The sequence below is a fragment of the Physeter macrocephalus genome, unplaced genomic scaffold, assembly GCF_002837175.3.
Source record: "Physeter macrocephalus isolate SW-GA unplaced genomic scaffold, ASM283717v5 random_9, whole genome shotgun sequence".
In the NCBI taxonomy this organism is placed as follows: Eukaryota; Metazoa; Chordata; class Mammalia; order Artiodactyla; family Physeteridae; genus Physeter; species Physeter macrocephalus.
The window spans coordinates 162,148-183,877 of NW_021145295.1; the positions used below are offsets into that span (position 1 = coordinate 162,148).

Below are 21,730 nucleotides of genomic sequence, written 5' to 3' on the forward strand. Positions count from 1 at the left end.
GCCCCAACATTGCCCAAAATGAGGCACAGAGGGGCCAGCCAGGATGTTTGCTGATTGGATAACTAACCAACACCTTAAAAAAAACGCCAAAGACGTGTCTTCCCCACCCCCAACCTGGCACTCCCCTGTCTGCCTGCCAAGGTAGGACTTGTGGGTACCGAGACAGTGGAGCTGGGTGTGTTGGTTCCATAGCCAGAAGACGGGAGGGACGCGAGGGACCATCTTCTGCCGTCGGCCCTAGAGAGAATGAGAAGTTGCAAGGAAGGCACGGCCCCTGCAGCTTGTGGGGACCAAGGGCAGGCACTGTGGCTGGCTGATCCTGGCCCCATTGGAGGAAGGACCTTCTGAAAAGGCCAAGAACAGGAATACAGGGTGAACAAGTCCACTGTGTGTTTTCTCCTTATTCTTCAGCTGCCTCCTCCGGGAAGTCTTCCCTGACACCAGCGGCCAGTGCGTCCCCCATCAAAGCTGCTCTCTGAGTTGTAGCTGCTGGGGTACACGCTGGCCACTCCCACCAGACTGAGGATTCCCTGAGGGCCAAAGTCCAGCCTCCCGTTCCTCAGCCCCGAGTGTAGGGCACGGCATCCAGCAGGCAGTGAATAAATGTTGTTGAATGAATAAGTGACATCTTAGTGCCTAGCACATAACAGGTCCTCCATCAGGTCTTGTTAAGTGAATTAACAACTTTCAGTGAATGAGTGATTCCTGGACCAAGCCATGCCACCCCCTCTCCCTCCCCCTCCCGTAGGGCTCATAGAAATTACCTCTCTGTGCTCGGGATGTGGCTGCAGGAGACCGTGCGTGCATGCGTGCATTTGCCAGGGGCAGAAGCCAGAGGAGAGACCACAGCAGGGCAGAGGCCAGGGGTGGGGAAAAGGCTAATGAGGAGGCAGGTCCAGCCACCACGTGCATGCCCCTGCCTGTCCCCTCGCCCATCATGTCAACACCATCCCCCAAAGCCGGAGACCACTCACCTCCGGGCAAAAGGGAAGTTGACAGCAGATGCAGCTGAGAAGTTCCGAGGACTATCCAGGGGGCTGCTGCCTGCTGAGGAGGAGGTGGGGGAACTGAGTCAGTGGGGGTGGAGACAGGATACTCCCACCCCGCCCCGCTTGCCCCCCGAGCTCACCTGTTGGGATGGACAGTGGCGACAGGGGCCGGGAAAGGGTGGGCGAGGGCGTTCCTACCACCAGGCTCTTGCGGTTCCCGCTGCGGCAGCTGTTGGCGGGGGGGAGGTGGGGACAAGGTCAGGTCCAGGACTCCTGCTTCAGAGGACCACATGCTCAACTGGGAGCACATGGGTGATGGCTCCAGGGCAGGACAGGAAGCTGGGGGTGACCACTCTCTCTCTGCTCCCCAGGCGGACCGCCCCGCTCCAACGTCATGGCCCTGGCCCAGCTTCTCCAGCTTCTGTGTTAACAATCCCACGCCCAGGACTTCCCTGGCGGTCCAGTGGTTAAGACTCCACACTTCCAATGCAGGGGGCACGGGTTCGATCTCTGGTGGGGGAAGTTCCGCATGCCGCGCAATGCGGGGGGGGGGCGGGGGGGGAGGGTGCTCCACAATCCCACCCCCACAGCCTTGCCCACATCGTGGCCACTGCCAGGAACAATGGCAAATAAGGCAGAGGTTGGAGAGGATCCCGGAACCCACAGGTGGGTTGAGGCAGGCACCCACTCCATTTCATACACCTTCTCCCAGGGCCACTGCTCCACTCTCTGAGCAGACCCCCACCCCAAGATCCCCCTAAAACGCCAATCTGATCCTTGGAAACCCTAAAGCCAGCATCTTGCACATTGGGTCCTGTTCTTGTTCTACCAAACTTTTTTTTTTTTTTTCAAAGAATGTTTTTTAAAAAAAATATTTATTTGTTTATTTATTTATTTTATTTTTGGCTACACCGGGTCTTAGTTTCGGCACGTGGGATCTTCGTTGCAGCACACGGGATCTTTCAGTTGCAGCATGCGGGATCTAGCTCGCCGACCAGGGATCGAATCCGGGGCCCCCCCTGCACTGGGAGCGCTGAGTCTTACCCACTGGACCATCAGGGAAGTCCCTGTTCTGCCGAACTTTTGCCCACGTGTTTTCCTCCCTTCATCCCAGCTCCCTCCTGGCCGCCAGACCCCTGGCCCAGGCGCCCCCCCATCCTTGCCCAGTAATTCCCATATGTGCTCTGGCCCCAGCCCCCGCCCTGGCAGAGGGAAGTTGGGAGCGACACGGTCCCCCCCACCCACTCCGGCAGTCGCCCGGCAACGGCTCCGATTGCTCTCGACAAGTGCATCAGCCCACACAGCCTGAGCCGCCAACGCAGCCCAGCCTCGGTGGGAGAACTGCGCAGGGAGGGAGAGATGACACCTCAGGGCCTCACAGGGCCAGGAATGGCGTCCCAGGCAGAAGGCACAGTGCAGGCCAAGGAGAGTGAGGTCAGCAACCGGCTCAGGAGACGAGACATGCACGGAGGAGGGGTTCAGCCTATCCACGGCTCCATGTGCAGCTGCTCCGCTGAGCCTGTTTCCCCATCTGTATACTTTGCAAAGGTGCATACACAGTGCTCAGCTTTGGGCCTGGCACTGGGTAAATTGTGGCACGTACGTATACTGTCATCTTTCTCCTGACATTACTCACAGGGCCTGGTGCATGGTGGGAGAGCAAGCAATGCCTCTCCAGCGAATTAAATCACCAACATCTGCCAATACCAATAAGCCCAGAGGAGAGAGAGAGAGAGAGAGAGACCAGCTGCACCCATTTCCCAGCCTGGAAAACTGAGGCCACAGATCTCATCAGCCACAGAGATTGTCCTCTAGTCTGAGGTGCAAAAGCAAAAGTGAAACCCACAGGTTCCTGCAAAACTTCCTGTCACCACCCCCCCAACACACACACATCCGACAGCCTACATCCTCTTCCAGCCCCTCACCCAGCTCCTCACCCCCACACTGCACCCCGATGCATCATTTTTCACTTCCAACAGCATTTGGGAAAAACACTGGGAGCCTCCCTCTTGCTCTCAGGCAGGGCTTTCTTGAAAACAACCAAATCTGAGATCTCAAAGGGGAACTGGGCATCATCTGTTCAATTGCCAAGCATCTACTGAGCGCCAACTGTGTGCTCAGCCCTCCCTGGAGAAGGCCCAGGACACTGAGAAGCTGCCTAGTTTTTCAATAACCAGCCCTGTGGCACAACAGAGAGTGAGAATTATGTCAGAAAAGAGGGGCCTGAGGCCAGTTTCCTGCACCGGATCCCTGAGGTGCCCATGAGCCTTCTGTGGCTCCCCAGGTTCTGGGAGAAGAGCCTAAACCCTGGATTAGTCATTCAAGGTCCTTCAGCAGCTGGTCCCACCGCCCAGCCTTTGCCTGTGCTCCCCTCTGGGAATGCCCCGACCAAGCACTGGTGAGACACTCAAGCACAGAGAGGTTAAGGAACTGCCTGAAGGCACACAGCCTGACAGGGGCTGAGCTGGAATTTCAACGCAGGTCCGGCTGAGCTGGAATTTCAACGCAGGTCCAGCAGAGCTCACAGCCCTCACTTAGCTTCTCTGCCTTTCAGGAGAAACTGAGACTCCACTTTGCTCTGGATAGAACATCGTGATTTCCCCCCACCTCCCCATAACCGACGAGCACACCATCCTCCTGCAGCAAATATTTGCTTCTGAACCATCATTTCCGCTGACTGGGCCCCAGGGACTAAACAGCCTCAGTTTTCCAAGAAGCTCCTCCCCAGGTCTGCCCAGAGGACAGGTTCGAATCCTGATTCAGTCCCAAATCCCTGCTGCTTCTGTCACCATCTGAGCTGCGACCCCGGCGGACAGACACCCCAATTTGGGTAAGGAGCGGTGAAAGGAGGGTGCCTGGGACCCCAGGGGATACCTGGATCCCAAAGCATCCGCCCACTTCCCCCTACCGCCGCACACAGTAGCCCTCCCCGCGCTGCCGAGACACACTTTTGGCAACTCGTGTCTGCTCGGTCGGCCGCCCCGCCTTTGCCCGCGCGAAGCCCCCTACCTCTTGGAGCGCTGCAGCAGCGCGCCCTTGGCCAGGCGGCTCCGGTGGCCGGGAGCCGCCACCGCCGTCCAGTAGCTAGGATCGGACATGCTGCTTCCCTTTGTGCCTCCGCCGCCGCCAGAGGCCCGAGAGGCGCGGGGGCGCAACCAGCGGCGGCGGGACGCGAACCTTCACGGCAGGATCTGCCCCGGGAGCCCCGCGGTGAGGGGCGGGGGACGCGCCGCGGGGCTGAGGGTAGGGGGCGAGGAGGAAGCGCGAGCCCGGGAGCGAGGCCTGGAACCCCGCCCAGGACAGCGCGGGGGCGGGGCCTGGCCTGGCGGGGTGGGGCGAGCGACGCGGAAGCAAGGCCGGCGAACCCGCGTGCTGGCTGGTGGGCGTGGCGTTGCCATGGCCGCGGGCGGAGGGGCGGGACGTTGCCAGGGTTGCGGGCGGCGGGGGCGGGGCGTTGGCGGTACCTGGATGTAGGGCCTTGGAAGTTGGCTCCCTTCCCTCAAAATGTAAATCCGATCGCGCCCCTTTCTCCCCTACCTCGGCGCTAACCCCTTCTGAGTGCGGCACTCAAGACCCTTTCAGCGGCCTGGCCCAGCTCAAGCTACCGCACCCACGCTGGCTCTACTCCTTGGAATGCCTTTTCTGCCTGGCAAAATCCAGCGTCCGCTCCTTCAAGAGGTCTTCTCTTGTGTCTGTCCAGCTCTGTCTTCCCCAGGCTTGGGCTCCTTGAGGTCCCAGCATCTTCCAGCACTGGACTGGCACAGAGGGTGTGTTTAGCAAACTGAGTCAGGGCATCTGATATGCTCTTCCTGTCTGTATGATGGGAAAGGCCATCAGCCTGGCTACTATCAGGGATCAGATGCCTGATTTAACTTCTCAAGCCTCAGTATTCTCAACTGTAAGATGGGAGGAAAATGGGGCTGACATGAAGATTACACTGTGCCTCCCAAGAGTGCCTGGTAAACGTTCGATAAACGTTAGCATTAGGCAAACTTCCAGGCCTCTGGTTCCCCATATACACGTCCCTTTGTGAAAATGGAATAAAATCAGAGGCACAGAAAGTGCCCAGTACAGAGCTGGGGGTACAGTTCATCTTCACTGTGGAATGTCTCACACAGTAGACTGTGAATTAATGCTTCCTCCTTTCATGACAGTCCCAGGAAGTCAGGGACAGTGTCACCCTGAAGGTGGACCCTCCACAGGCCACACAACACTTTGGGAACTGGCCCAGGCAGGACTGACCTGGAGCCCAGACCCCACATCTGAGAAAACAGGCGTACAGGGGGTACTGCTGCCTGATGTGTAGCCCTAACCCTGCCCATCCAGCTTGCCACCCATTTTGCTTCTCAAGTCTCTCTCAGACTCCCTGCCTTGCTCCCTCCAAGCCCAGAGTCACCTTCAGGTGGCCCACATGCCGTGGCCCAGATATCTGCTGAGTGTCTCCCCAGGCCTGCTCTCCACACCCCCCCAGACTGGGGCTCAAACAACCCATATCTGGCCACTCATTTCACTCAACAAACATTGAGCACCTACTGTGTGTCTGCCCTTGTACTGAACCCTGGGGATGCAGGCCACAAATAATCCCTGTCCCCAGGAGTCCCCAGTCTGGTAGGGGAGACAGAGAGTGAACAGGAAACAATTAAATGAACAAGTTAATTTCACACACTGAAGTTGAGGAAGGAAAAGAACAGGGGTAAGGCTGGCAAAGGACAACTTTAGCCAGGAGGCCTCTCTGAGGTGACACTGCAGCCAGCAGTGAGACACTGAGAAGGAAGAGGAGCCAGCCATGGAGAAAGAGCATCCTAGGCAGGGAGCACAGCTCATGCAAAGGCCCTGAAGCAGGACTGAGGGGAAGATGCCAGCAAGACTCACCATGTGGGCCTTGTGGGCTACAGGGAGGAGTGCAGTTTTACTGCAGCAGCAACAGGGAGTCATGGCAGATGTGTGTGCAGCGGGAGGGTGTGATCTGGACTATGTTTGTAAACCACCCCCATGTCTGCCATGAGGAACAGGAGCTGCTGGGGGCAGGAGTGGAGGCGGCAGGAGGCTAGTGAGGGGCTGTAACAGGGTCTGGGAGGGGAGGACACAGGCCTGGACCAGGGTGGGGCTGTGGAGTAAAGTGGGTTGATTCTGGACTTATTCTGAGGCTAAAGAACAGGCTCTGCTGTGGGGTCATATGTGTAGATGAGGATAGGAGAGGTCACACATGATCCTCAGGTGTTTAGCCTGAGCCACACACAGGAAACAGAGCCTCCTGCATGGGAGGAATTCGAGGTCCCATAGGTCTGGGGACCCAAGTGGGGATGAAGCCACGGTCTCATGCACCATAGGCTAACATGCTGTGTCCACGAGCTCCCCCTACCATGTGTGCCGGGGACACTTCTGCACACAGTTAGTAAAGGAGCTGCTCAGCATCCCCAGCTTGTGCTGCCTACATGCCTCCCACTATGCCCATTGTATTGGCATCCCCAGCAGCTGCTTCTCCCACGCCCATCTGGTCTCAGTTTCCTCCTCTGCAGAACAGGGCTACAGCTGGCAATCCAGAGGGCCTGTGGCCATGGCAAAGACCTCCCGCGAGAGGCTGGCTTATCAAGTGACCTCTGGTGCCAGCCCCTTGCCCACTAGATCAAGCCCCTCCCCTACTCACACACCCTCCACGGCTCCTCATTTTACAGCAAATTCACACTCCCGGGTAAATCCCTTTCCTAGAGCTCGAATCCTAACTCTGTGCCTCACACTTTGCCTCTCTCTGCTTGTGCCAGTAACTGTGTAGATAGGAAAGCCCTAGGTGGACATACAGACCCCCATCTCCGACCCCACATTGGTAGGGCCACCCCAGCCCTTCTTACCTGCCCATGAGCTGTCCACGCCCCTCCAAGCCCCATACTTTTTGTGGCTCCCAGTGCCCTCAGTAGAAAATCCAAATTCTTCCCGTCCTTGGTGTCCAAGGCCCCAGAGGGAACACACCTCTGACAATGCTGTTCCTGCCTGGAACAGCCTCTTTGTTGTCCCCTTGGCCATATGGGCCCAACTCATGACCTTCTCTTCAAAATGCCCCCCCCCCAGCACCACAGGTAGAGCCCTCCCAGCTGCTTCCCATTTGTCTGTGCCACAAGCATTAATTGAGCACCTGATGTATAGCAGGCCCTGCCTGAGGCTATAGGATGACCAGGACAGATCCAGGTCAGGCTTTCAAGGGGCTCTCAAACCTTTGGATGAGAATAACAACTCAATAATCACACAAGAAAACATGGAAATCACAACCATGATGGGGTCAGGATGAGGGAAATGGATGTGCATAATGGATGCAACTGGGGCTTGGGTGCCCTTATGGTGGCGTGCGGCAGGGGCGGGGAGGTTTAGTCAGGAAAGGCTTCCTATCTGAGAGCTTGATGGAGACTTGGCAAATGAATAAAGGAGTAAACAGAGAAAGCAGATCTCTGGGCAGGGGGGACAACAAGTGCAAAGACCCTGAGGCTGGCCAGCTTATATTCTGGCAGTCCAGGAAGCCGCATGGCTAGAATAGGGTGAGCACTGGAGAGGTGGATGGGAGGACGTGGGGCTGGGGGGTGGTTCATCACAGGGGCTGGACCCACAGGGCCTTGGAGGCTGAGGGGACAAATGTGGGCTTATTCCCCCTGAAGCAGGGGAGGCAGGTACCCATTTCTTTGCCTGGCCCAAGTCAACGGGGCTCTGCTGCCCCCTGGTGGCAAGCAAGGGGGCCAGTGGACTCAGCTAGAGTTCCAAACTCTCTGCCTCTATTTCCTCCTGGTAAAACTGGCTTATCTGCTCTCAACAGGTCCCTCCCCTCATCTTGTCCTCACCTGAGGTTGAGGCCAAGGACCCAGAGTCAGATCTGGCCTGACACTCTCTCTCAGGGTGCCTCTGGACAACACACTCTGAGGTCCCAAGCCGAGTTTCTCCTCAGCTAAATGGGGGCGACACAGTCTCTGCCTCCCATTGGACACCCCAGCCTGGTCCAGGCCCCACCATCTCCCACCTAGATGTTGCCCTAGCCACTTCCCTGCCTCTGCCACCTCCATTCCTGTCCCCTGTCCCCAGCCAACCTTTCTTCCCCCAAGGTAGCCACAGGGGCTTTAAAAATCTTGGTCCTGCCTCAGGACCTCTGCATGTGCAGTTCCCTCTGCTTGGTGCTTCCCTTCCCCTAGCTCTGCTCAGGCCTTGGCTCAAACACCACATTAAGAGGTCTCCGTCTGAATGTGTCTTGTTTGTCCATTCCCTTGTTCATTGCCTACTTCCTGAGAACTGACTGAGAGCCTCATGAGGGAGAAACTATGTTCATCTTGTTCACAGCTATGCCCTTAGCACCTGGCACACAGTAGATGCCTGCTTAATGAAGGTACCTGCCTGTTGCCCAGCTCCCAGTGTGGGCTCCAAAGTGTTCTCTCTTCTCCCCACTAAAGGCCCATGGGAAGAGTCTGAGCAGCTCATTCACACTAAGGTGTAAATGGTTGATGGGCCATCAAATTCTAGACATCACTGACCTGTACATCTGTCCCCTCCCTGAATTTTTGCCCAAGCTGTGTGCGGCACCCACTATAACCCTGATGTTCTCTCCCATACAGGGGCAAGACCCTGAGACCCCGCAGTCGCAGAGAGTGGCTCAAACCCTCAACAGACTCTGATGGCAAAGCTGGCCCTGACTTGGCCCCCAGACGTACTGAACAAGGAGAACTGGTGTCTCTTCTCTGAGCCTCAGTTTCCTCCGCTGGGCAATGGGATCACAAAGGGTGCTTCTCTCCCAGGGTTGCAGAGGGGACAGAAGGCACTTGGGGCACTCAGTCAAGCTGGTTCTTTTCTCCCTATACCACTTGGCCTGGTTGACTTCAGTGCACAGGGCTCTAATGGTGGGACTCTCAGCCTTAGGAATGTGTGTGTGTGTGTGTGTGTGTGTGTGTACATTCACAGGGAGGAGCTTTCCGGCCAGCTGAGCTGGGTCACAGCACAGAGGGCCAGGCCAATTCAGCAGGGCTCTGAGCAGGCTGGGAATGCAGCACCTGTCTTGAGGAAGTCCTTGGGCAACAGCTCAAGTTCTGGCCTTGCCCTGACCATCTATCAGAAGGGGAAACCTGCTGGCTATGACTGAATATGGAATTTTCCCATCATGGTCCTAGTGTGGATCACAGTGCCATTTTATGGAGAGGTAAACTGAGGGCCAGAGAGTCCATGTCACCAGCCCACAGTACCTTGGAGGGGAGCTGGGTCTGGGCAGCTTCCAAGTCTCTGGGGTGCCAGGGCGATGTCCGAGCCCCGCCCCCGCACGCTGTCACTTACCTCCAGGGGTGCAGGCCCAGAGAGGGGCTGCAGGGGCTGCAGGGGCTGCTGGGGCTCAGCAAGGACGGGCTCTGGCTGCTTGGAGACAGACTGCAAAGAAAGAGGCCGGGGACGGTGAACCCGGCAACGGCCCCTGCGTGTGGCCGAATCCGCAGACGGGACCGGGGTTGTGGTTTCCTTAGGGAGAAGGGGCCTGAGGCTGGGGATACTAGGGTTCGCGCAGGCCGCGAGGGTGGGGCCAGACCGTTGACCCGGGAGGGCTCCCTGGAGGCGGCGGTGCGACTCGGGGCGACTTGAACAGAGACACGGAAGAAGGGTGGTTGTCAGCCTGCCCCTCTTCCCCCAAATCTCCCCTTCCAGGTCCAAGCACTCACTCGAGGGTCAGCGCCGGGATGTGCAGCTTGTCCCTGCGGGACTTCATGCCGAGGCCGGGGCCGCGTCTACGCGACCGGGTACTGACGCCCCCTTCGTGGCCGCCAAGCCCTGATTGTGTCGCGATCGGACAGACAGACAGACGCGGACGCTGGGACAGCACGCCTGGCAGGCGAGACAGACGCGGAGTGGGGCCTGGGCCGCCGGGGGGGTGGGGGCGGGCTCTCTCCGTCCCGGGGCGGGGCTCGGAGCCCCGCACCTGCGCGCAGGCACAACCCCGCAGCAAAGGTCGGATTGTGCGCGGCGGGAGCCGCGGTGCCACCCCTCCCGGGCAGGGACGCCGAGGGTGCCGGGTATCGAGCCCCCGACCTGCACGGCCGGAAAGGAAGGGCAGTCACTGCCTTCTCTGCCGGACTTTTTGCTCCGTCAACTGGCCCCGCCCCTTACCGGTCGAGGCCGTACCTCCGCGCTCACCCAGCCCCGCCCCGCCCCGCCCCCGGGGGTTGTCTCTCGGACACCAATCCACGGTGTGCGTGTGCCCCACCCCAATTCTCCCACCCGCAGCCGCTCAGCCCAGGCGTTCCCGGCCGCCCGCAGCGGGTGTCAGCATCCCGGCGCACACCGTAGGCCCCGACCACGCCTCCAGCCCTTTGCTTCCCTGGGTTCCCTCTGCCAGGACAGTCATCCCCCTCATTCATATCCGAATTCAGCCCCACCAGCCTCCTCCCTACACGTGGACCCCTGGCGCTCCGAGCCCCACCCTCCCTCCTGCCCAGCCCAGACTCCGAAGGTTTGGGGTTGTCTGTGTCTGGCCATGGCCCCCTTGAAATCGTGGTTGGACCCAGTCAGGCACACCGCAGGTGGCAAAGACTAGACAGCCCTCAGGGAGTCTTTGTCCTGGTCCTATTCCGTGGCCCAGGACTTTGCCCTCAGTGGTTTGTACTGATTCACAGTCCACTACCCCGCCCCCAGCCTGGCCAAAGGCTGGGGACAGTGCCTGCCTTCCTGGCAGTGTCCAAGCCCCGCCCCTACTGGGGTCCTCAGGGCCCTCCCCACCAGGTGCACTATCCCCAGTCCAACAAGAGATGGTCTGGGCTTGGGGGCTACTCTGACACCAGCCCCACCATCAGATTTCAAACTCTCATCCAACCCCCAGGACCTACCCCTTCTCCTCTCCCTCCACCTCCCCTATGCTCACTTCACCCCAGCTACCCCTGTCTCCATGCTGTTTTTCCAATGCCAAGCTAGTTCGCACCTCAGGACCTTTGACCATGCTGTTCCCTCTGCCTGGAATGCCGTTCCCCCCACACTTTCCCCCGGCTCTTCCTCCTCTTCCAGATCTAGTCTCAAATGTCACCTCCTCTAAGAGATCCCACATCTTCAGGGCTAAAGCCACCCTCCAGCCCCCTCTGTCTGTCTCTGTTTAATTTCTCCCCTGTATAACATCACTTCATCACTCTCCCCAAGAGAGTGCAAACTCCATGGGCAGGGTCCAGCAGTGACTTGTCACCGTGTCCTCTGTGCCTGGAACAGAGCCCAGCACACAGTAGATCCTAAAAAAATGTTTGTTGAGTGAGTGATTTCACTGAGGCGCAAGGGAATTCCCACCCCCGACTTAGGCAAATGCAGCCTCCAAAGAGGGAGTGTCTGCACTCACACTCCCCCAGACCACCAGTACAAGGCAAACTCCTCCCCCTCCTGGGCTTTGGTTTCCCCATCTGTAAACAGGGGAAGGCACTGAACAAATGTTTTTTGAGCTTTTGGGATCTCAAAATGCCAATCACCAGGAACATTAATGTGACCCTGAAGTGTATGATTTTCTGCCGGTGTTCCCCAAAATAGAGTGAGCTTCCTGTCATGGGAGGCATGCAAGCTGGTTCCAGGATACTTGACTGGAATTCTACAGTCTGGACTCTGGATGCCACCTTTTCAAGTTGGGTGCCTTACAGCCAGTGATGCAACCCTTATGCACCTCAGTTTCCTCGTTTGCAAACTGGCATAGTTTGTACCTCACCTCCCAGCTTGTGGTGAGGGCCACGTGAGGCGCCTGTGAAGTACTTTGCAAACACCGGGGCAGGATCAAGGTTAGAAGCTTTGTAGTAATTATTAAATAAATTCACAATTTGGAGGCTGCTGCTGAAATATCTGTGCCCAGGACCACAGGGCCCCACCCAGCCCACTGGCCCCAGGTGAACTCACCCACGTCCCCGGCGCGGTAGGCTCAGCTCCTTCTGAAAAGAAAACAGGGGTCATTCTCAAGGAGACAAACCCTTCACATCCCTAGCTTTCCACCCACCTCATTTCCCAGTTGGCCCCTTGTTCACCCTGTTCCAACCAATGCCTCTTTTCCGCTCACCCCACACATTGGACTCAGCCCTGCCTCAGGGCCTTTGCACCAGCTGTATCTTCTGCCAGGACCACTTTCCCTCCCTTCTGGTGCTTGTTAATTGAAGCTCATCCTTCAGGTTTCAGCTCAAGCGTCCCTTCCTCTAGGAAGCCCTTTCAGATTCCCAATCTACCTCCCTTCTCAGCTCCCCTACTTATATTTTTTAAAAGTCATTATTTAAAATAAATTAGTTATATTTACAAAGAATATGTCAGTAGTGGCTAAATACTAATAATCTATTGAGAAAAGGGAGATTCCTGAGTCATCCTCACCCTGTCCCCTCCCAGATCTGAAAGCCATTCCCCGCTCACCTTCTTCAGAATCTATGCAGGTTTGGGTCCTGGTCATTGGTGGGGGCTGGGGACACTGACCAGTGATTCCCTATTGAAGACTCTTTTAGAGCTCAGCAAGCCGATCTGCACCAACCCTGGGTGTCCTCACCGTATATAGGGCAGAAAGCCCTGTGCTTGGGTTCCACTGTGACCCCAGAGTCCACCCTCAAATGTGGCTTACCCAAGAGGGCTTTTTAATTCTCAAAAGGCTGTGTAGCTCAAGTTTAGAATCTGAGGACACTCAGACCTGGGTCCAGATCTATCATCTGTTCTTTCCTGGCCATGGAACCTTGAGCCAAGTGACTGGTACTACCTGTGCTTTGGTTTCCGCATCTGTAATTTGGAGATAATGTAAGAGGGTTCTGGGGTAAAAATGATCAGAAATTATTGTTGTTGTGTTACTGTTGAGCTCAGCAAGGGCCTTCGCAGACTATTGCAATACTTGCTAAATTTTACTCACATTTACTGAGCCGCTACTACACATCAGGAGCAGAGGTCTTTTTACAGGCGGGGAAACAGGCGCGGAGGGCAGCAGCTGCCCACGTCTCTCGATGGAGGTAGGGCCGGAAATCCAGGTATCTGGACACCATACACACACACACACACACACACACACACACACTGGGGCGGTCGCGTCGAGGATGCAGGACTATTTTTACCTCGGTGGGCTCAGGGCTGCCCACATCCAGAGTTGGGCGTTCGTCATGGCAACCAATGATGTCATCAGCCCCCGCCGCCAATTGGAGGGGGCCGGAAGCTGCTGGGCTCGGGATGACAGGGCTGGGAGGGGTTAACAGGGTCTCCAAGCAGGGGAAGAGGAGGATCTGCGGGGGTGGGGCGTCGCCCTGAGGATGGACCCCAGCTACCTTGAGCTCAGAAAATCAAGTCAGAGCCCTTCAAAGTGGGAGGAGGCTCACCTGCCACCCTGAGGTCTCCTTGTTTGCTTGAATACCTCTGGGGATGGAGAGCTCACTATCATTCTGCGCAAACGTTCATAGACCCACCACCACCATCAGGGTCTCCTTCGGCCCCCTCCGGTTGTTATGAGATCTCATGCCAGCTTCCTCCCCCCCTACTAACCCGCAAAACAGTGCAGAGCTGGGATCTGAACTCAGGGGTTCTTGCTGTGCCCACATGTGCCACCCCCCACACACCCCATCCCAGCCATTTCCTTCCAAAACACTGACAGTCCTGGGTTCCCAGTCTGGCTCCCTAATCTGGGCTGTGTGACCCCCGACAAACGACTTCACCCGTCTGTGCCTCAGTTTCCTCCTTTGGAAAATGGTCCGGTTACATAGGGCCCTGGGAGGAATCAAGTAGCAGGCTCAGGGCCTGGCGCTGGGGGAAGCTTTGATCAATCAGAGCCCAGGGCTTCCCTGGTGGCGCAGTGGTTGAGAATCCGCCTGCCGATGCAGGGGACATGGGTTCATGCCCCGGTCCGGGAAGATCCCACATGCCGCGGAGCGGCTGGGCCCGTGAGCCATGGCCGCTGAGCCTGCGCGTCCGGAGCCTGTGCTCCGCAACGGGAGAGGCCACAGCAGTGAGAAGCCCGTGTACCATTAAAAAAAAAAAAAAAAAAAAAAATCAGAGCCCAGACAATGATTTTGTGAGGTTAATAACTACCAATTTAACCACAAATTTTAATTTACTTCCAAAATACAAAAAGATGTGAAGTGGCACAGAGAGGTGAGGGATGGTCAGCAGCCCCCCTACAAAGGCTCAGTGGAACGCTGGGCCCACATGGAACTCTCCCGGCACCACCCCCGGACCCTCTGCTCCCTGCGCCATCTGCTTCTGCCTTCAGCCCCCTCTTTGCCAGCTGTTCCTCAGGGAGTGGCTCCCGCCTAGAAAGGGGGTGGGGGTGGGGGTGGGGGTGGTCTATCCCCCCGGAACTGCCCTTTAAAGATAATATTTATGGCATCCTTTTCTGGGCTTGACTGGGCTGGGAGATGCTGCCTCCTCACCAGAAGCCTCAGCTCCACCCTGAGGAACCCACATTCTGAAGGAGACAGGGTAGGGCATGGACACCCCCATACTGGAGGCATTAGTAGGGACCCAGAGGAAGAGAAGGGGCTGGAGGGAGAGGGGAGCCAAAAGAGTTCCAGGAGGAGGGCTTCAGGCTGGGCTAGCAGGCTAGTGGGAAACAGTAGGGTGGAGGTGGGACTCAGCCCAGTGGGCACCAAGTCTCGTGGGAAGTTGGCAGCTGGAGCGAAGAGAGAGAGGTCAGCAGGGACCACATGGCACCAGCCGGAGGGCTTCCTGGAGGAGGAGAATAGTTGGAACTGGGCCGTGAGGATGCCAGATGGACCTTCCAGGGAGCTTCCCCAGCAGCAGGAGAGACAAAGTCCAGACACAGACTGGCCACCTTGTCTGTCCCTGGATGCTCTCTTTGGGGATCTGCTTTTAAAATTCTGTCGTTTGTTAAGCAAAGGGCAAAGTGGGAGATGATGAAGAAATTGATAAAATAATAGTGGTAGTAGTCCTAGTAATAACAGCTTATGTTAACTGGCGCCTACAAATGCTACACAGAAGACTGAGCTTAACCCAAACCAGAAAGGGCCAGTCTCCACCTCTTCCCCTTACCCACAGCCAATGCAAACTGGTGGTCCACAGGCCAAGCCAGGTCCTGTTTACAACCTCCTGGTACTCAGTCAACCGCATGCCCTGCATTGCCACAGTCAGATTGGCCAGGATACCCCCAGCTATTGTCTGGACTGGCCAATCAGCACCTGACTTCCAGAAGCTTTTATGAATTGACTCTTTGACCTTTGGCAAGGATCACCCTCCAGGGTACCTGAATGGCTCTGACCTGATTGGCTGGGGGCGCTCTGGGCTCCAATTTAAAGGAGTGTGTGACTGATGCCCCAAACCAAAGCCCTCAACATCTTTGCACCCTCAAGTGCCAGACCACTTAGAATTCCAACTCCCTGACTTCCTGGATGTTATTTTCCTTCTCTGAGCCTCAGTTTCCCCCTCTGAAAAATGAGGCTAATAATCTCTTGGGCTGTTGGACAACTAAATGCATGTACAGTGCTTAGCATTTGTAGATGCCCCTTAATGTGAGCAGTTATTTACACTTCTACTGTTATTTTAAATTTTTCATTGTGTCTCCTACTTGGTCCTTTACTCTAGATGCCTTCCTGGTTTCTGGCCCCCTTTTTGGCCCCCACCTACTCCAGAGGAGTCTTTCAAAGCTCTCAGATCTGACATGACCTCCCCTGTTCCATCACCTTCCATAGCTCCCAATCACCCTAGGAAGAAAGTCTAACCTCTTCAAAATCGGCGCTGGAAGCCCTGGAAGCAGATGGTCCTATCTCACATGCCCAGTTCTAGCGCTAAGAAATGGCTTCTAGCTTCCCCATAAATACATATGGCTGCATATACCTCTGGGCATTTGCACGTGCTGTCCCCCCTGCCCAGAATGCCCTCACTCAGCTGGGCAAACCCTACTTGCCCCTCTGCCTCCTTGGATGGAGGCCTGCCAGTGTGGGGCTGGGCTGGAGGGAGAGCCAGACCTGCCTGGGTTCAAATCCTCTGTCGCCTTACACACTGTGACACCTGGACAGAGGCTATGATTCTATGAGCCTCAGTTTCCCCGTTTGTAACATGGGACTCGTCATCAGGGAATGGGTGCCTCTTCCCCATGGAACAGCAACCCCCCCGTTTCTGACGTCAGCTGCACCCCCCATTCGCCTACCCGAAGGCGGTTTCTCTATTTTAAGAGGCTGCAGGCAGGGCTCAAATCTATCTGGGGCTCCGGGCGGGGCTTGTTTCCCCACAACACCCCACTGCAACCAGTCCTGCTGCACCCGCTCCTCTATGCTCAGGCCCCGCACTCCTGCCTCTGGCAACGGCCCCTCCCCACCCTCCCCGCATGTCCTCAGGGTCTCTGCCTTGCAGCTCTACCCACACCCTCCCTGAATCCCAACCGAAACACATGTGGCTCTTCCTTCACCTCCGAACAAGTTCGCAGTCCCGCAGACCGGGTTCAAGGCCTGCCTTTCCCCTCCTTCCTCCGCCTCAGTGCCCACCTCCCCACCCCACCCCCTCCTTTCTAGCTTCTCTGAGCCTCATTCATTTCCCCAAACACCTACCCCCTGCCCTGCCACCAGTGGCTGCTTCCTCTGTCCCAAGGCCACCCAGCAACCCTCGGTTCAGCCGCCTTCTCCAGGGGTGCCTGAGGGTGCGCCATCGCAGCTGACACCTCTGCGGGGTCACTGCTGCTCAGGCATTCGTCTCCCCCAACAAGCTGGGAGATCCAGGAGGGAGGTTCCAGGGGTGAACCCCCCCATCCCCCGCCTCTCCAGAGGGGCGGGGGTGGCGTGGGACAGGGGACTACAGCAGGCACTCAGTAAATGTTTGTTGGGTAAATGATGAATCCCGGGTTCCCCCACTTGCAACTGGTGGCTTCTTACGGGTGTGGTCTAAGCCCCAGAGGGAAACGGCTAGATTGTCTAAATTCCCACTGGACGGATGGGGACACTGAGGTCCAGAGAGGTCAAGGAAGTTGCCGCCGCGGGGTCACGTGCGTTAGAATGTCAGCCTCTGCTAGGTCTGATGCCTTTTTTTCTTATCTCCTGGTGGCGCTGCCTCCCGAACACAAACCCGGGGCCAGAGGTCAGAAAAGGAGGGCCCTTCTAATGAATGGGGAAACTGAGGTCGGGAGACGCAAGAGTGCCTCCCAAAGCCCCAGCCCCCACCCCCCAGGCCACAGAGCCAGCTGGCAGTGGCTTGTGCACCTGAGAGCTGGTTAAGGTCGCTGGACTGCATCCCTGCTGTGCGACCTCGGGTTTGTGATTTTCCCAAACTCCAGCCTCAGTTTCCTTATCTGACAAAAGGGCGGGCTGACATCCCCAGCCTCCCCAGCTTGCCTTAGGGGTGAGCTGAGGCAGGGCTGCGGTGGCGCTGCGAAGGCACGAGGCATGTATTAACACACATTAATTAATATTAATATAGCACTAGGAAAAGTATTGACACAACGAGATGTACTTATGGTGAGCGCTCAAAGGCTGTCATTGCTCATATGATTAGAGCTGCTGGTGGAGAGGTCGAAACCCTCAGCCCCTTTCTCCCACGGAGCCTCAGTTTCTCCATATGTCAAATGGACATACCCTCTTCCCAACAGGCGAAAAGCACTTTGAGATGCGGGTGGACAAGTGGGAGTCTCCGGAGCGCGCACCTCCCTCCGCCTCAGTTTCCCCTGGTCCGCCAAAGCCCCGAGCCCGGCACCCAAGCAGGTTCGCCAAAGCCCCGAGCCCGGCACCCAAGCAGGTTCACTCCGCCAGCGCCCTCTGCCCGCCCGCGCAGGGGCCTCACCTGGAGCCCACGGCGCCGCAGGAGGCTCGGCTCGTCCATTGCCGGCTAGTCCGCAATGCCCGCTTGCGCCCTGCCCCGCCTCAGCCTGCCAGGCCCCGCCACACCCTGCCGTTGGCCAAACCGGTCAGCTGACGAGGCCTGACCCCGCCCCCCTCTTAGAGCTGGTCTCGAAAGGCCCTCCCCCTTCGGGCGAGCCTGCCCCGCCCTTTCAGGCCCCGCCCCATCCCTAGAGCCTAGAAGTAAACATTTTTCAATGAATCTTCCTAGAAGGGAGAGTTATCCCCATTTTGCAAATGAGGAAACTGAGGCTCAGAAAAATTAATCCAATGTTCCTCGCCCCGGGGGGCACACAACAAGCGTGAGGCGAGTGGGGCGCTCACGTCTGTGCAAAATTTAAGAAGCGCCCACAAAAAAAGTCAGTAATGAAGATATGCAACATTTTAATACAATAGTTTAACGAATCGAAACTAATACAAAAATGCATGATGAGCTAGACATCAACATTTTAAATAAAAACAGGATCCGACTCTGCCCTTGCACGACCCTGCCTGCTTGCCTCACTCCAATCCTGGCCCTTGTCCCAATAAAACTTTATTTACAAGAATAGGCGGCCACGGTAGCTACCAGTTTCTTTTTTGAGGATGGCTGCCTTTGCTGAGCGCCAATTGAGCACCCAACTAAATGCCTCATGAGGACCTCCTCTCACAGGTATCTGATGATAATTGTTCAGCCTGACTTTGCAGAAGGGAAAGGGAGGCTGGGAAAAGCCCAAAGTCCCAAGATGGCACCCTCTTTCACTGGGACTCCCACTGTCTCTGCAGCTGCAGGGTCCCTTGTTCACCAAATGTTCGACCTGGACATTAGAGTATGTTCTCAGATTGGAGGGAACCCTAGCTAAGGTCTCTGGCTAATCGCCTGTGAGGTACAGTAGTGTCCCACCAAGTTATGGTGGCCAGATTGAGCACATAAAAATACAGGACTCCAAGGCCAAATTTGCTTTTCTCACACACGTTTGAAATTGACATGTAATTTACGTACCATAAAATTCACCTTCTTAAAGTGTACAATTCTGTGGTTTTTAAACATGTTCACAGAGATGTGCAATCATCACCACTATCTAATTCCAGAACACTTTCATCACCCCCAAAAGAAACGCTATACCAGTGAGCAGTCACTCCCCATTCTCCCTCCCCCAGTCCCTGATAAGACCAATCTTTCTGTCTCTGTGGATCCGCCTGTCCTGGACATTTCACATAAATGAAACCATACAACATGTGGCCTTTTGTGTCTGGCTTCTTTCACTCAGCAAGACGTTTTCAAGATTTATTCTCGTTGCAGCAAATGCTACTACTTCATTACTGTTTATGACTGAATAATATTTCATTGCATGGATAGACACATTTTGTTTACTCATTCATCCATTAATGGACATTTGAGTTTTTCCACTTTTTGGCTATTGTGAAGATTGCTTCTGTGAACATTCATGTACAATTTTTTGTGTGGGCATATGCTTTCAATTCTCTTGGGTATATACCTAGGAGTGGAATTCCTGGGTCCTATGGTAACTCTACATTTAAATATTCTCAAAAACTACCAGACCGTCTTCCAAAGCAGCCACTGTTATGGGTTGAATTGCGTTCTCCTAAAATTCATAAGTTGAAATCCTCACCCCCAATACCTCGGAATGTGATTGTATTTGGAGATAAGGCCTTTAAAGAGGTAATTAACTAAAATGAGGTCATGTGGGTAGATCCAAATCCAATATGACTGGTGTCTTTCTAAGAGGAGATTAGTATACAAACGTGTACAAGGGAAGACCATGTGAAGACACAGGGAAAAGATACCATCTTCAAGCTGTGGAGAGAGACCCTGGAAGAAATCAAACCTGCTGACACCTTGATCTTGGACTTCTAGCCTCCAAAACTATAATAAAGTAAATTTCTGTTGTTGAAATCACTCAGTCTGTGATACTTTGTTATGGCAGCCCTACCAAACTAATACAGACACCTGGTTAAATTTAATTTCACATAAACAATGAATACTTTTTCAGTATATGTCCTGTGTAATAATTGGGACATAGATATGCTAAAAAGCTATGTGTTATTTATCTGAAATTCTAATTTAACTGGATGTTGTGTGTTTTATCTGACAACCCTACACTAAATGGACTTCATCCGGAGCTTGCATACCCCAGGTGATGGTAAGTTCACACCCTACCATGGCCAAAAATGTTCTGTAATCCAGGCTGCGGTGGACATGTGACTTAGAGTCCTTATCCATCTCAGTCACTGTGATTGGTTCAAGATGGAGATGTGACTCAAGCTCAGCCAGTCAGAGTCTTCCCTGGGACTTTGGCTGGAACCCTGAGGAAAGAGAGGTTCACTGTACCAGAGGTGGTTGGGCTGGACAGATGGGGAGCTGCTGGAGGGGAAGCCACCAGAGAGGTCTAAAATGCCCGTGATCTATCTGGAGAACTTCTTCCCAGAACTCCTTCCCAAATGATCTCTTCAAAGGGCAACAGGGAACATTTATTGACTGACCGACTGGAGGACTGACTGGATGCAATTTTTCCACGGTGAACACTTATCCTTCAAAATCCACTTCAGGGCTTCCCTGGTGGCGCAGTGGTTGAGAGTCCACCTGCCAATGCAGGGGACACGGGTTCGTGCCCCGGTCCGGGAAGATCTCACATGCCTCGGAGTGGCTGGGCCCGTGAGCCATGGCCGCTGGGCCTGCGTGTCCAGAGCCTGTGCTCCGCAACGGGAGAGGGCACAACAGTGAGAGGCCCGCGTACCGCAAAAAAAAAAAAAAAGCCACTTCAAATTCTCTTTGAGAAGCATGAGAGAACATTTATTGAATGAATAAATAGATTTTTTTTCTTGCAAACTTCTACACATCCATCAAAACCCTCCTCAAATATCTCCATGAAGGGTATCAGGGAGTGTAATCAGGGAGTGAATGAATGAGTTCTTTTCTTGGTAACTTATGTATTCTTTTTTTTTAAAATAAATATATGTATTTATTTATTTTTAAAATTTTATTTATTTATTTTTGGCTGCGTTGGGTCTTTGTTACCGTGCGCGGGCTTCTCATTGCGGTGGCTTCTCGTTGTGGAGCACGGGCTTCAGTAGTTGTGACACGCGGGCTCTAGAGTGCATGCTCAGTGGCTGTGGCACACGGGCTTAGTTGCTCTGGGACATGTGGGATCTTCGCGGACCAGGGATCAAACCTGTGTCCCCTGCATTGGCAGGTGGATTCTTAACCACTCCACTACCAGGGAAGTCGAACCTATGTATTCTTTTTTTTGGGGGGTGGGGGGCCACACTGCGCGGCATGCAGGATCTTAGTTCCCCGACCAGGGATCGAGCACCTGTTCCCTGCAGTGGAGGTGCGGAGTCTTAACCACTGGACCCCCAGGGAAGTCCCCCTATGTATTCTTTTTTAAAAAATTGAATTATAATTGACCTACAACATTATGTTAGTTCCAGGTGCACAATATATTGATTTGATATTTCTATATCTTACAAAATGATCTCCACTATGTACTCTTTAAAACATCCTCAGTTGATCCTCTGGAGGCCTCAGAAAGTCCTGGTTGAGTGAATGAAAAATGTTATTATTGGTGAAAAATGTTCTTATTAATAAATGTGTTTGTTAAGTGAACTCATGGATTTTCTCCTTGCCAACTCCTACTCATCCTTCAAGATCCTCCTTATATGCCCCTCAGGGGCACCAGGTCTCTTGACCACATGGAGAGAAGCTCAGCCCTTCTCGGGCTAAAGGTCACTACCCGCCCTTCCCACAGAAGGCGGAAGCTGAGGGGGTGGGGAAGTTCTGTGGTTCCTTCCATTACCATTTCCTGGGGAGGGGGGCCTATGACCCTCTCCTTCCTGCCTCCCCCTCCCCCCAGTTTGTGGGGCATCTGAAAGTGGGACAGCTCTGGGGACATATCCCAGCTGTGCTTCTGGGGCAGCTGGGAGGGCTTCCTGGAGTAGGTGGCAGGCAGGCCAAGAGAGGTGGGTGTACAAAGATTTGGCATG

The 21,730-nt window shown here is 55.1% G+C and overlaps 1 protein-coding gene across 3 annotated transcripts in view; it reads right to left on the reverse strand.

Moving 5' to 3' along the window:
* Positions 1-17,748, reverse strand: part of MAST3 (microtubule associated serine/threonine kinase 3) — a 37,661-nt gene extending 19,913 nt beyond the window's left edge. The window contains exons 1-5 of one of the 3 annotated variants that reach the window (XM_024134303.3): positions 17,691-17,748; positions 11,856-11,887; positions 1,130-1,218; positions 975-1,047; positions 159-237 (exon numbers count right to left, since the gene is read on the reverse strand). In XM_024134303.3, coding sequence (XP_023990071.1) covers positions 159-237; positions 975-1,047; positions 1,130-1,218; positions 11,856-11,887; positions 17,691-17,729 — 312 coding nt within the window. In that variant the 5' untranslated portion in view covers positions 17,730-17,748. Of the gene's footprint in view, positions 1-158; positions 238-974; positions 1,048-1,129; positions 1,219-3,998; positions 4,153-11,855; positions 11,888-17,690 lie in introns of those variants that run through there. The other 2 variants (XM_028483162.2, XM_028483161.2) reach the window with 2 other exon arrangements.
* Positions 17,749-21,730: the final 3,982 nt, after the last annotated feature.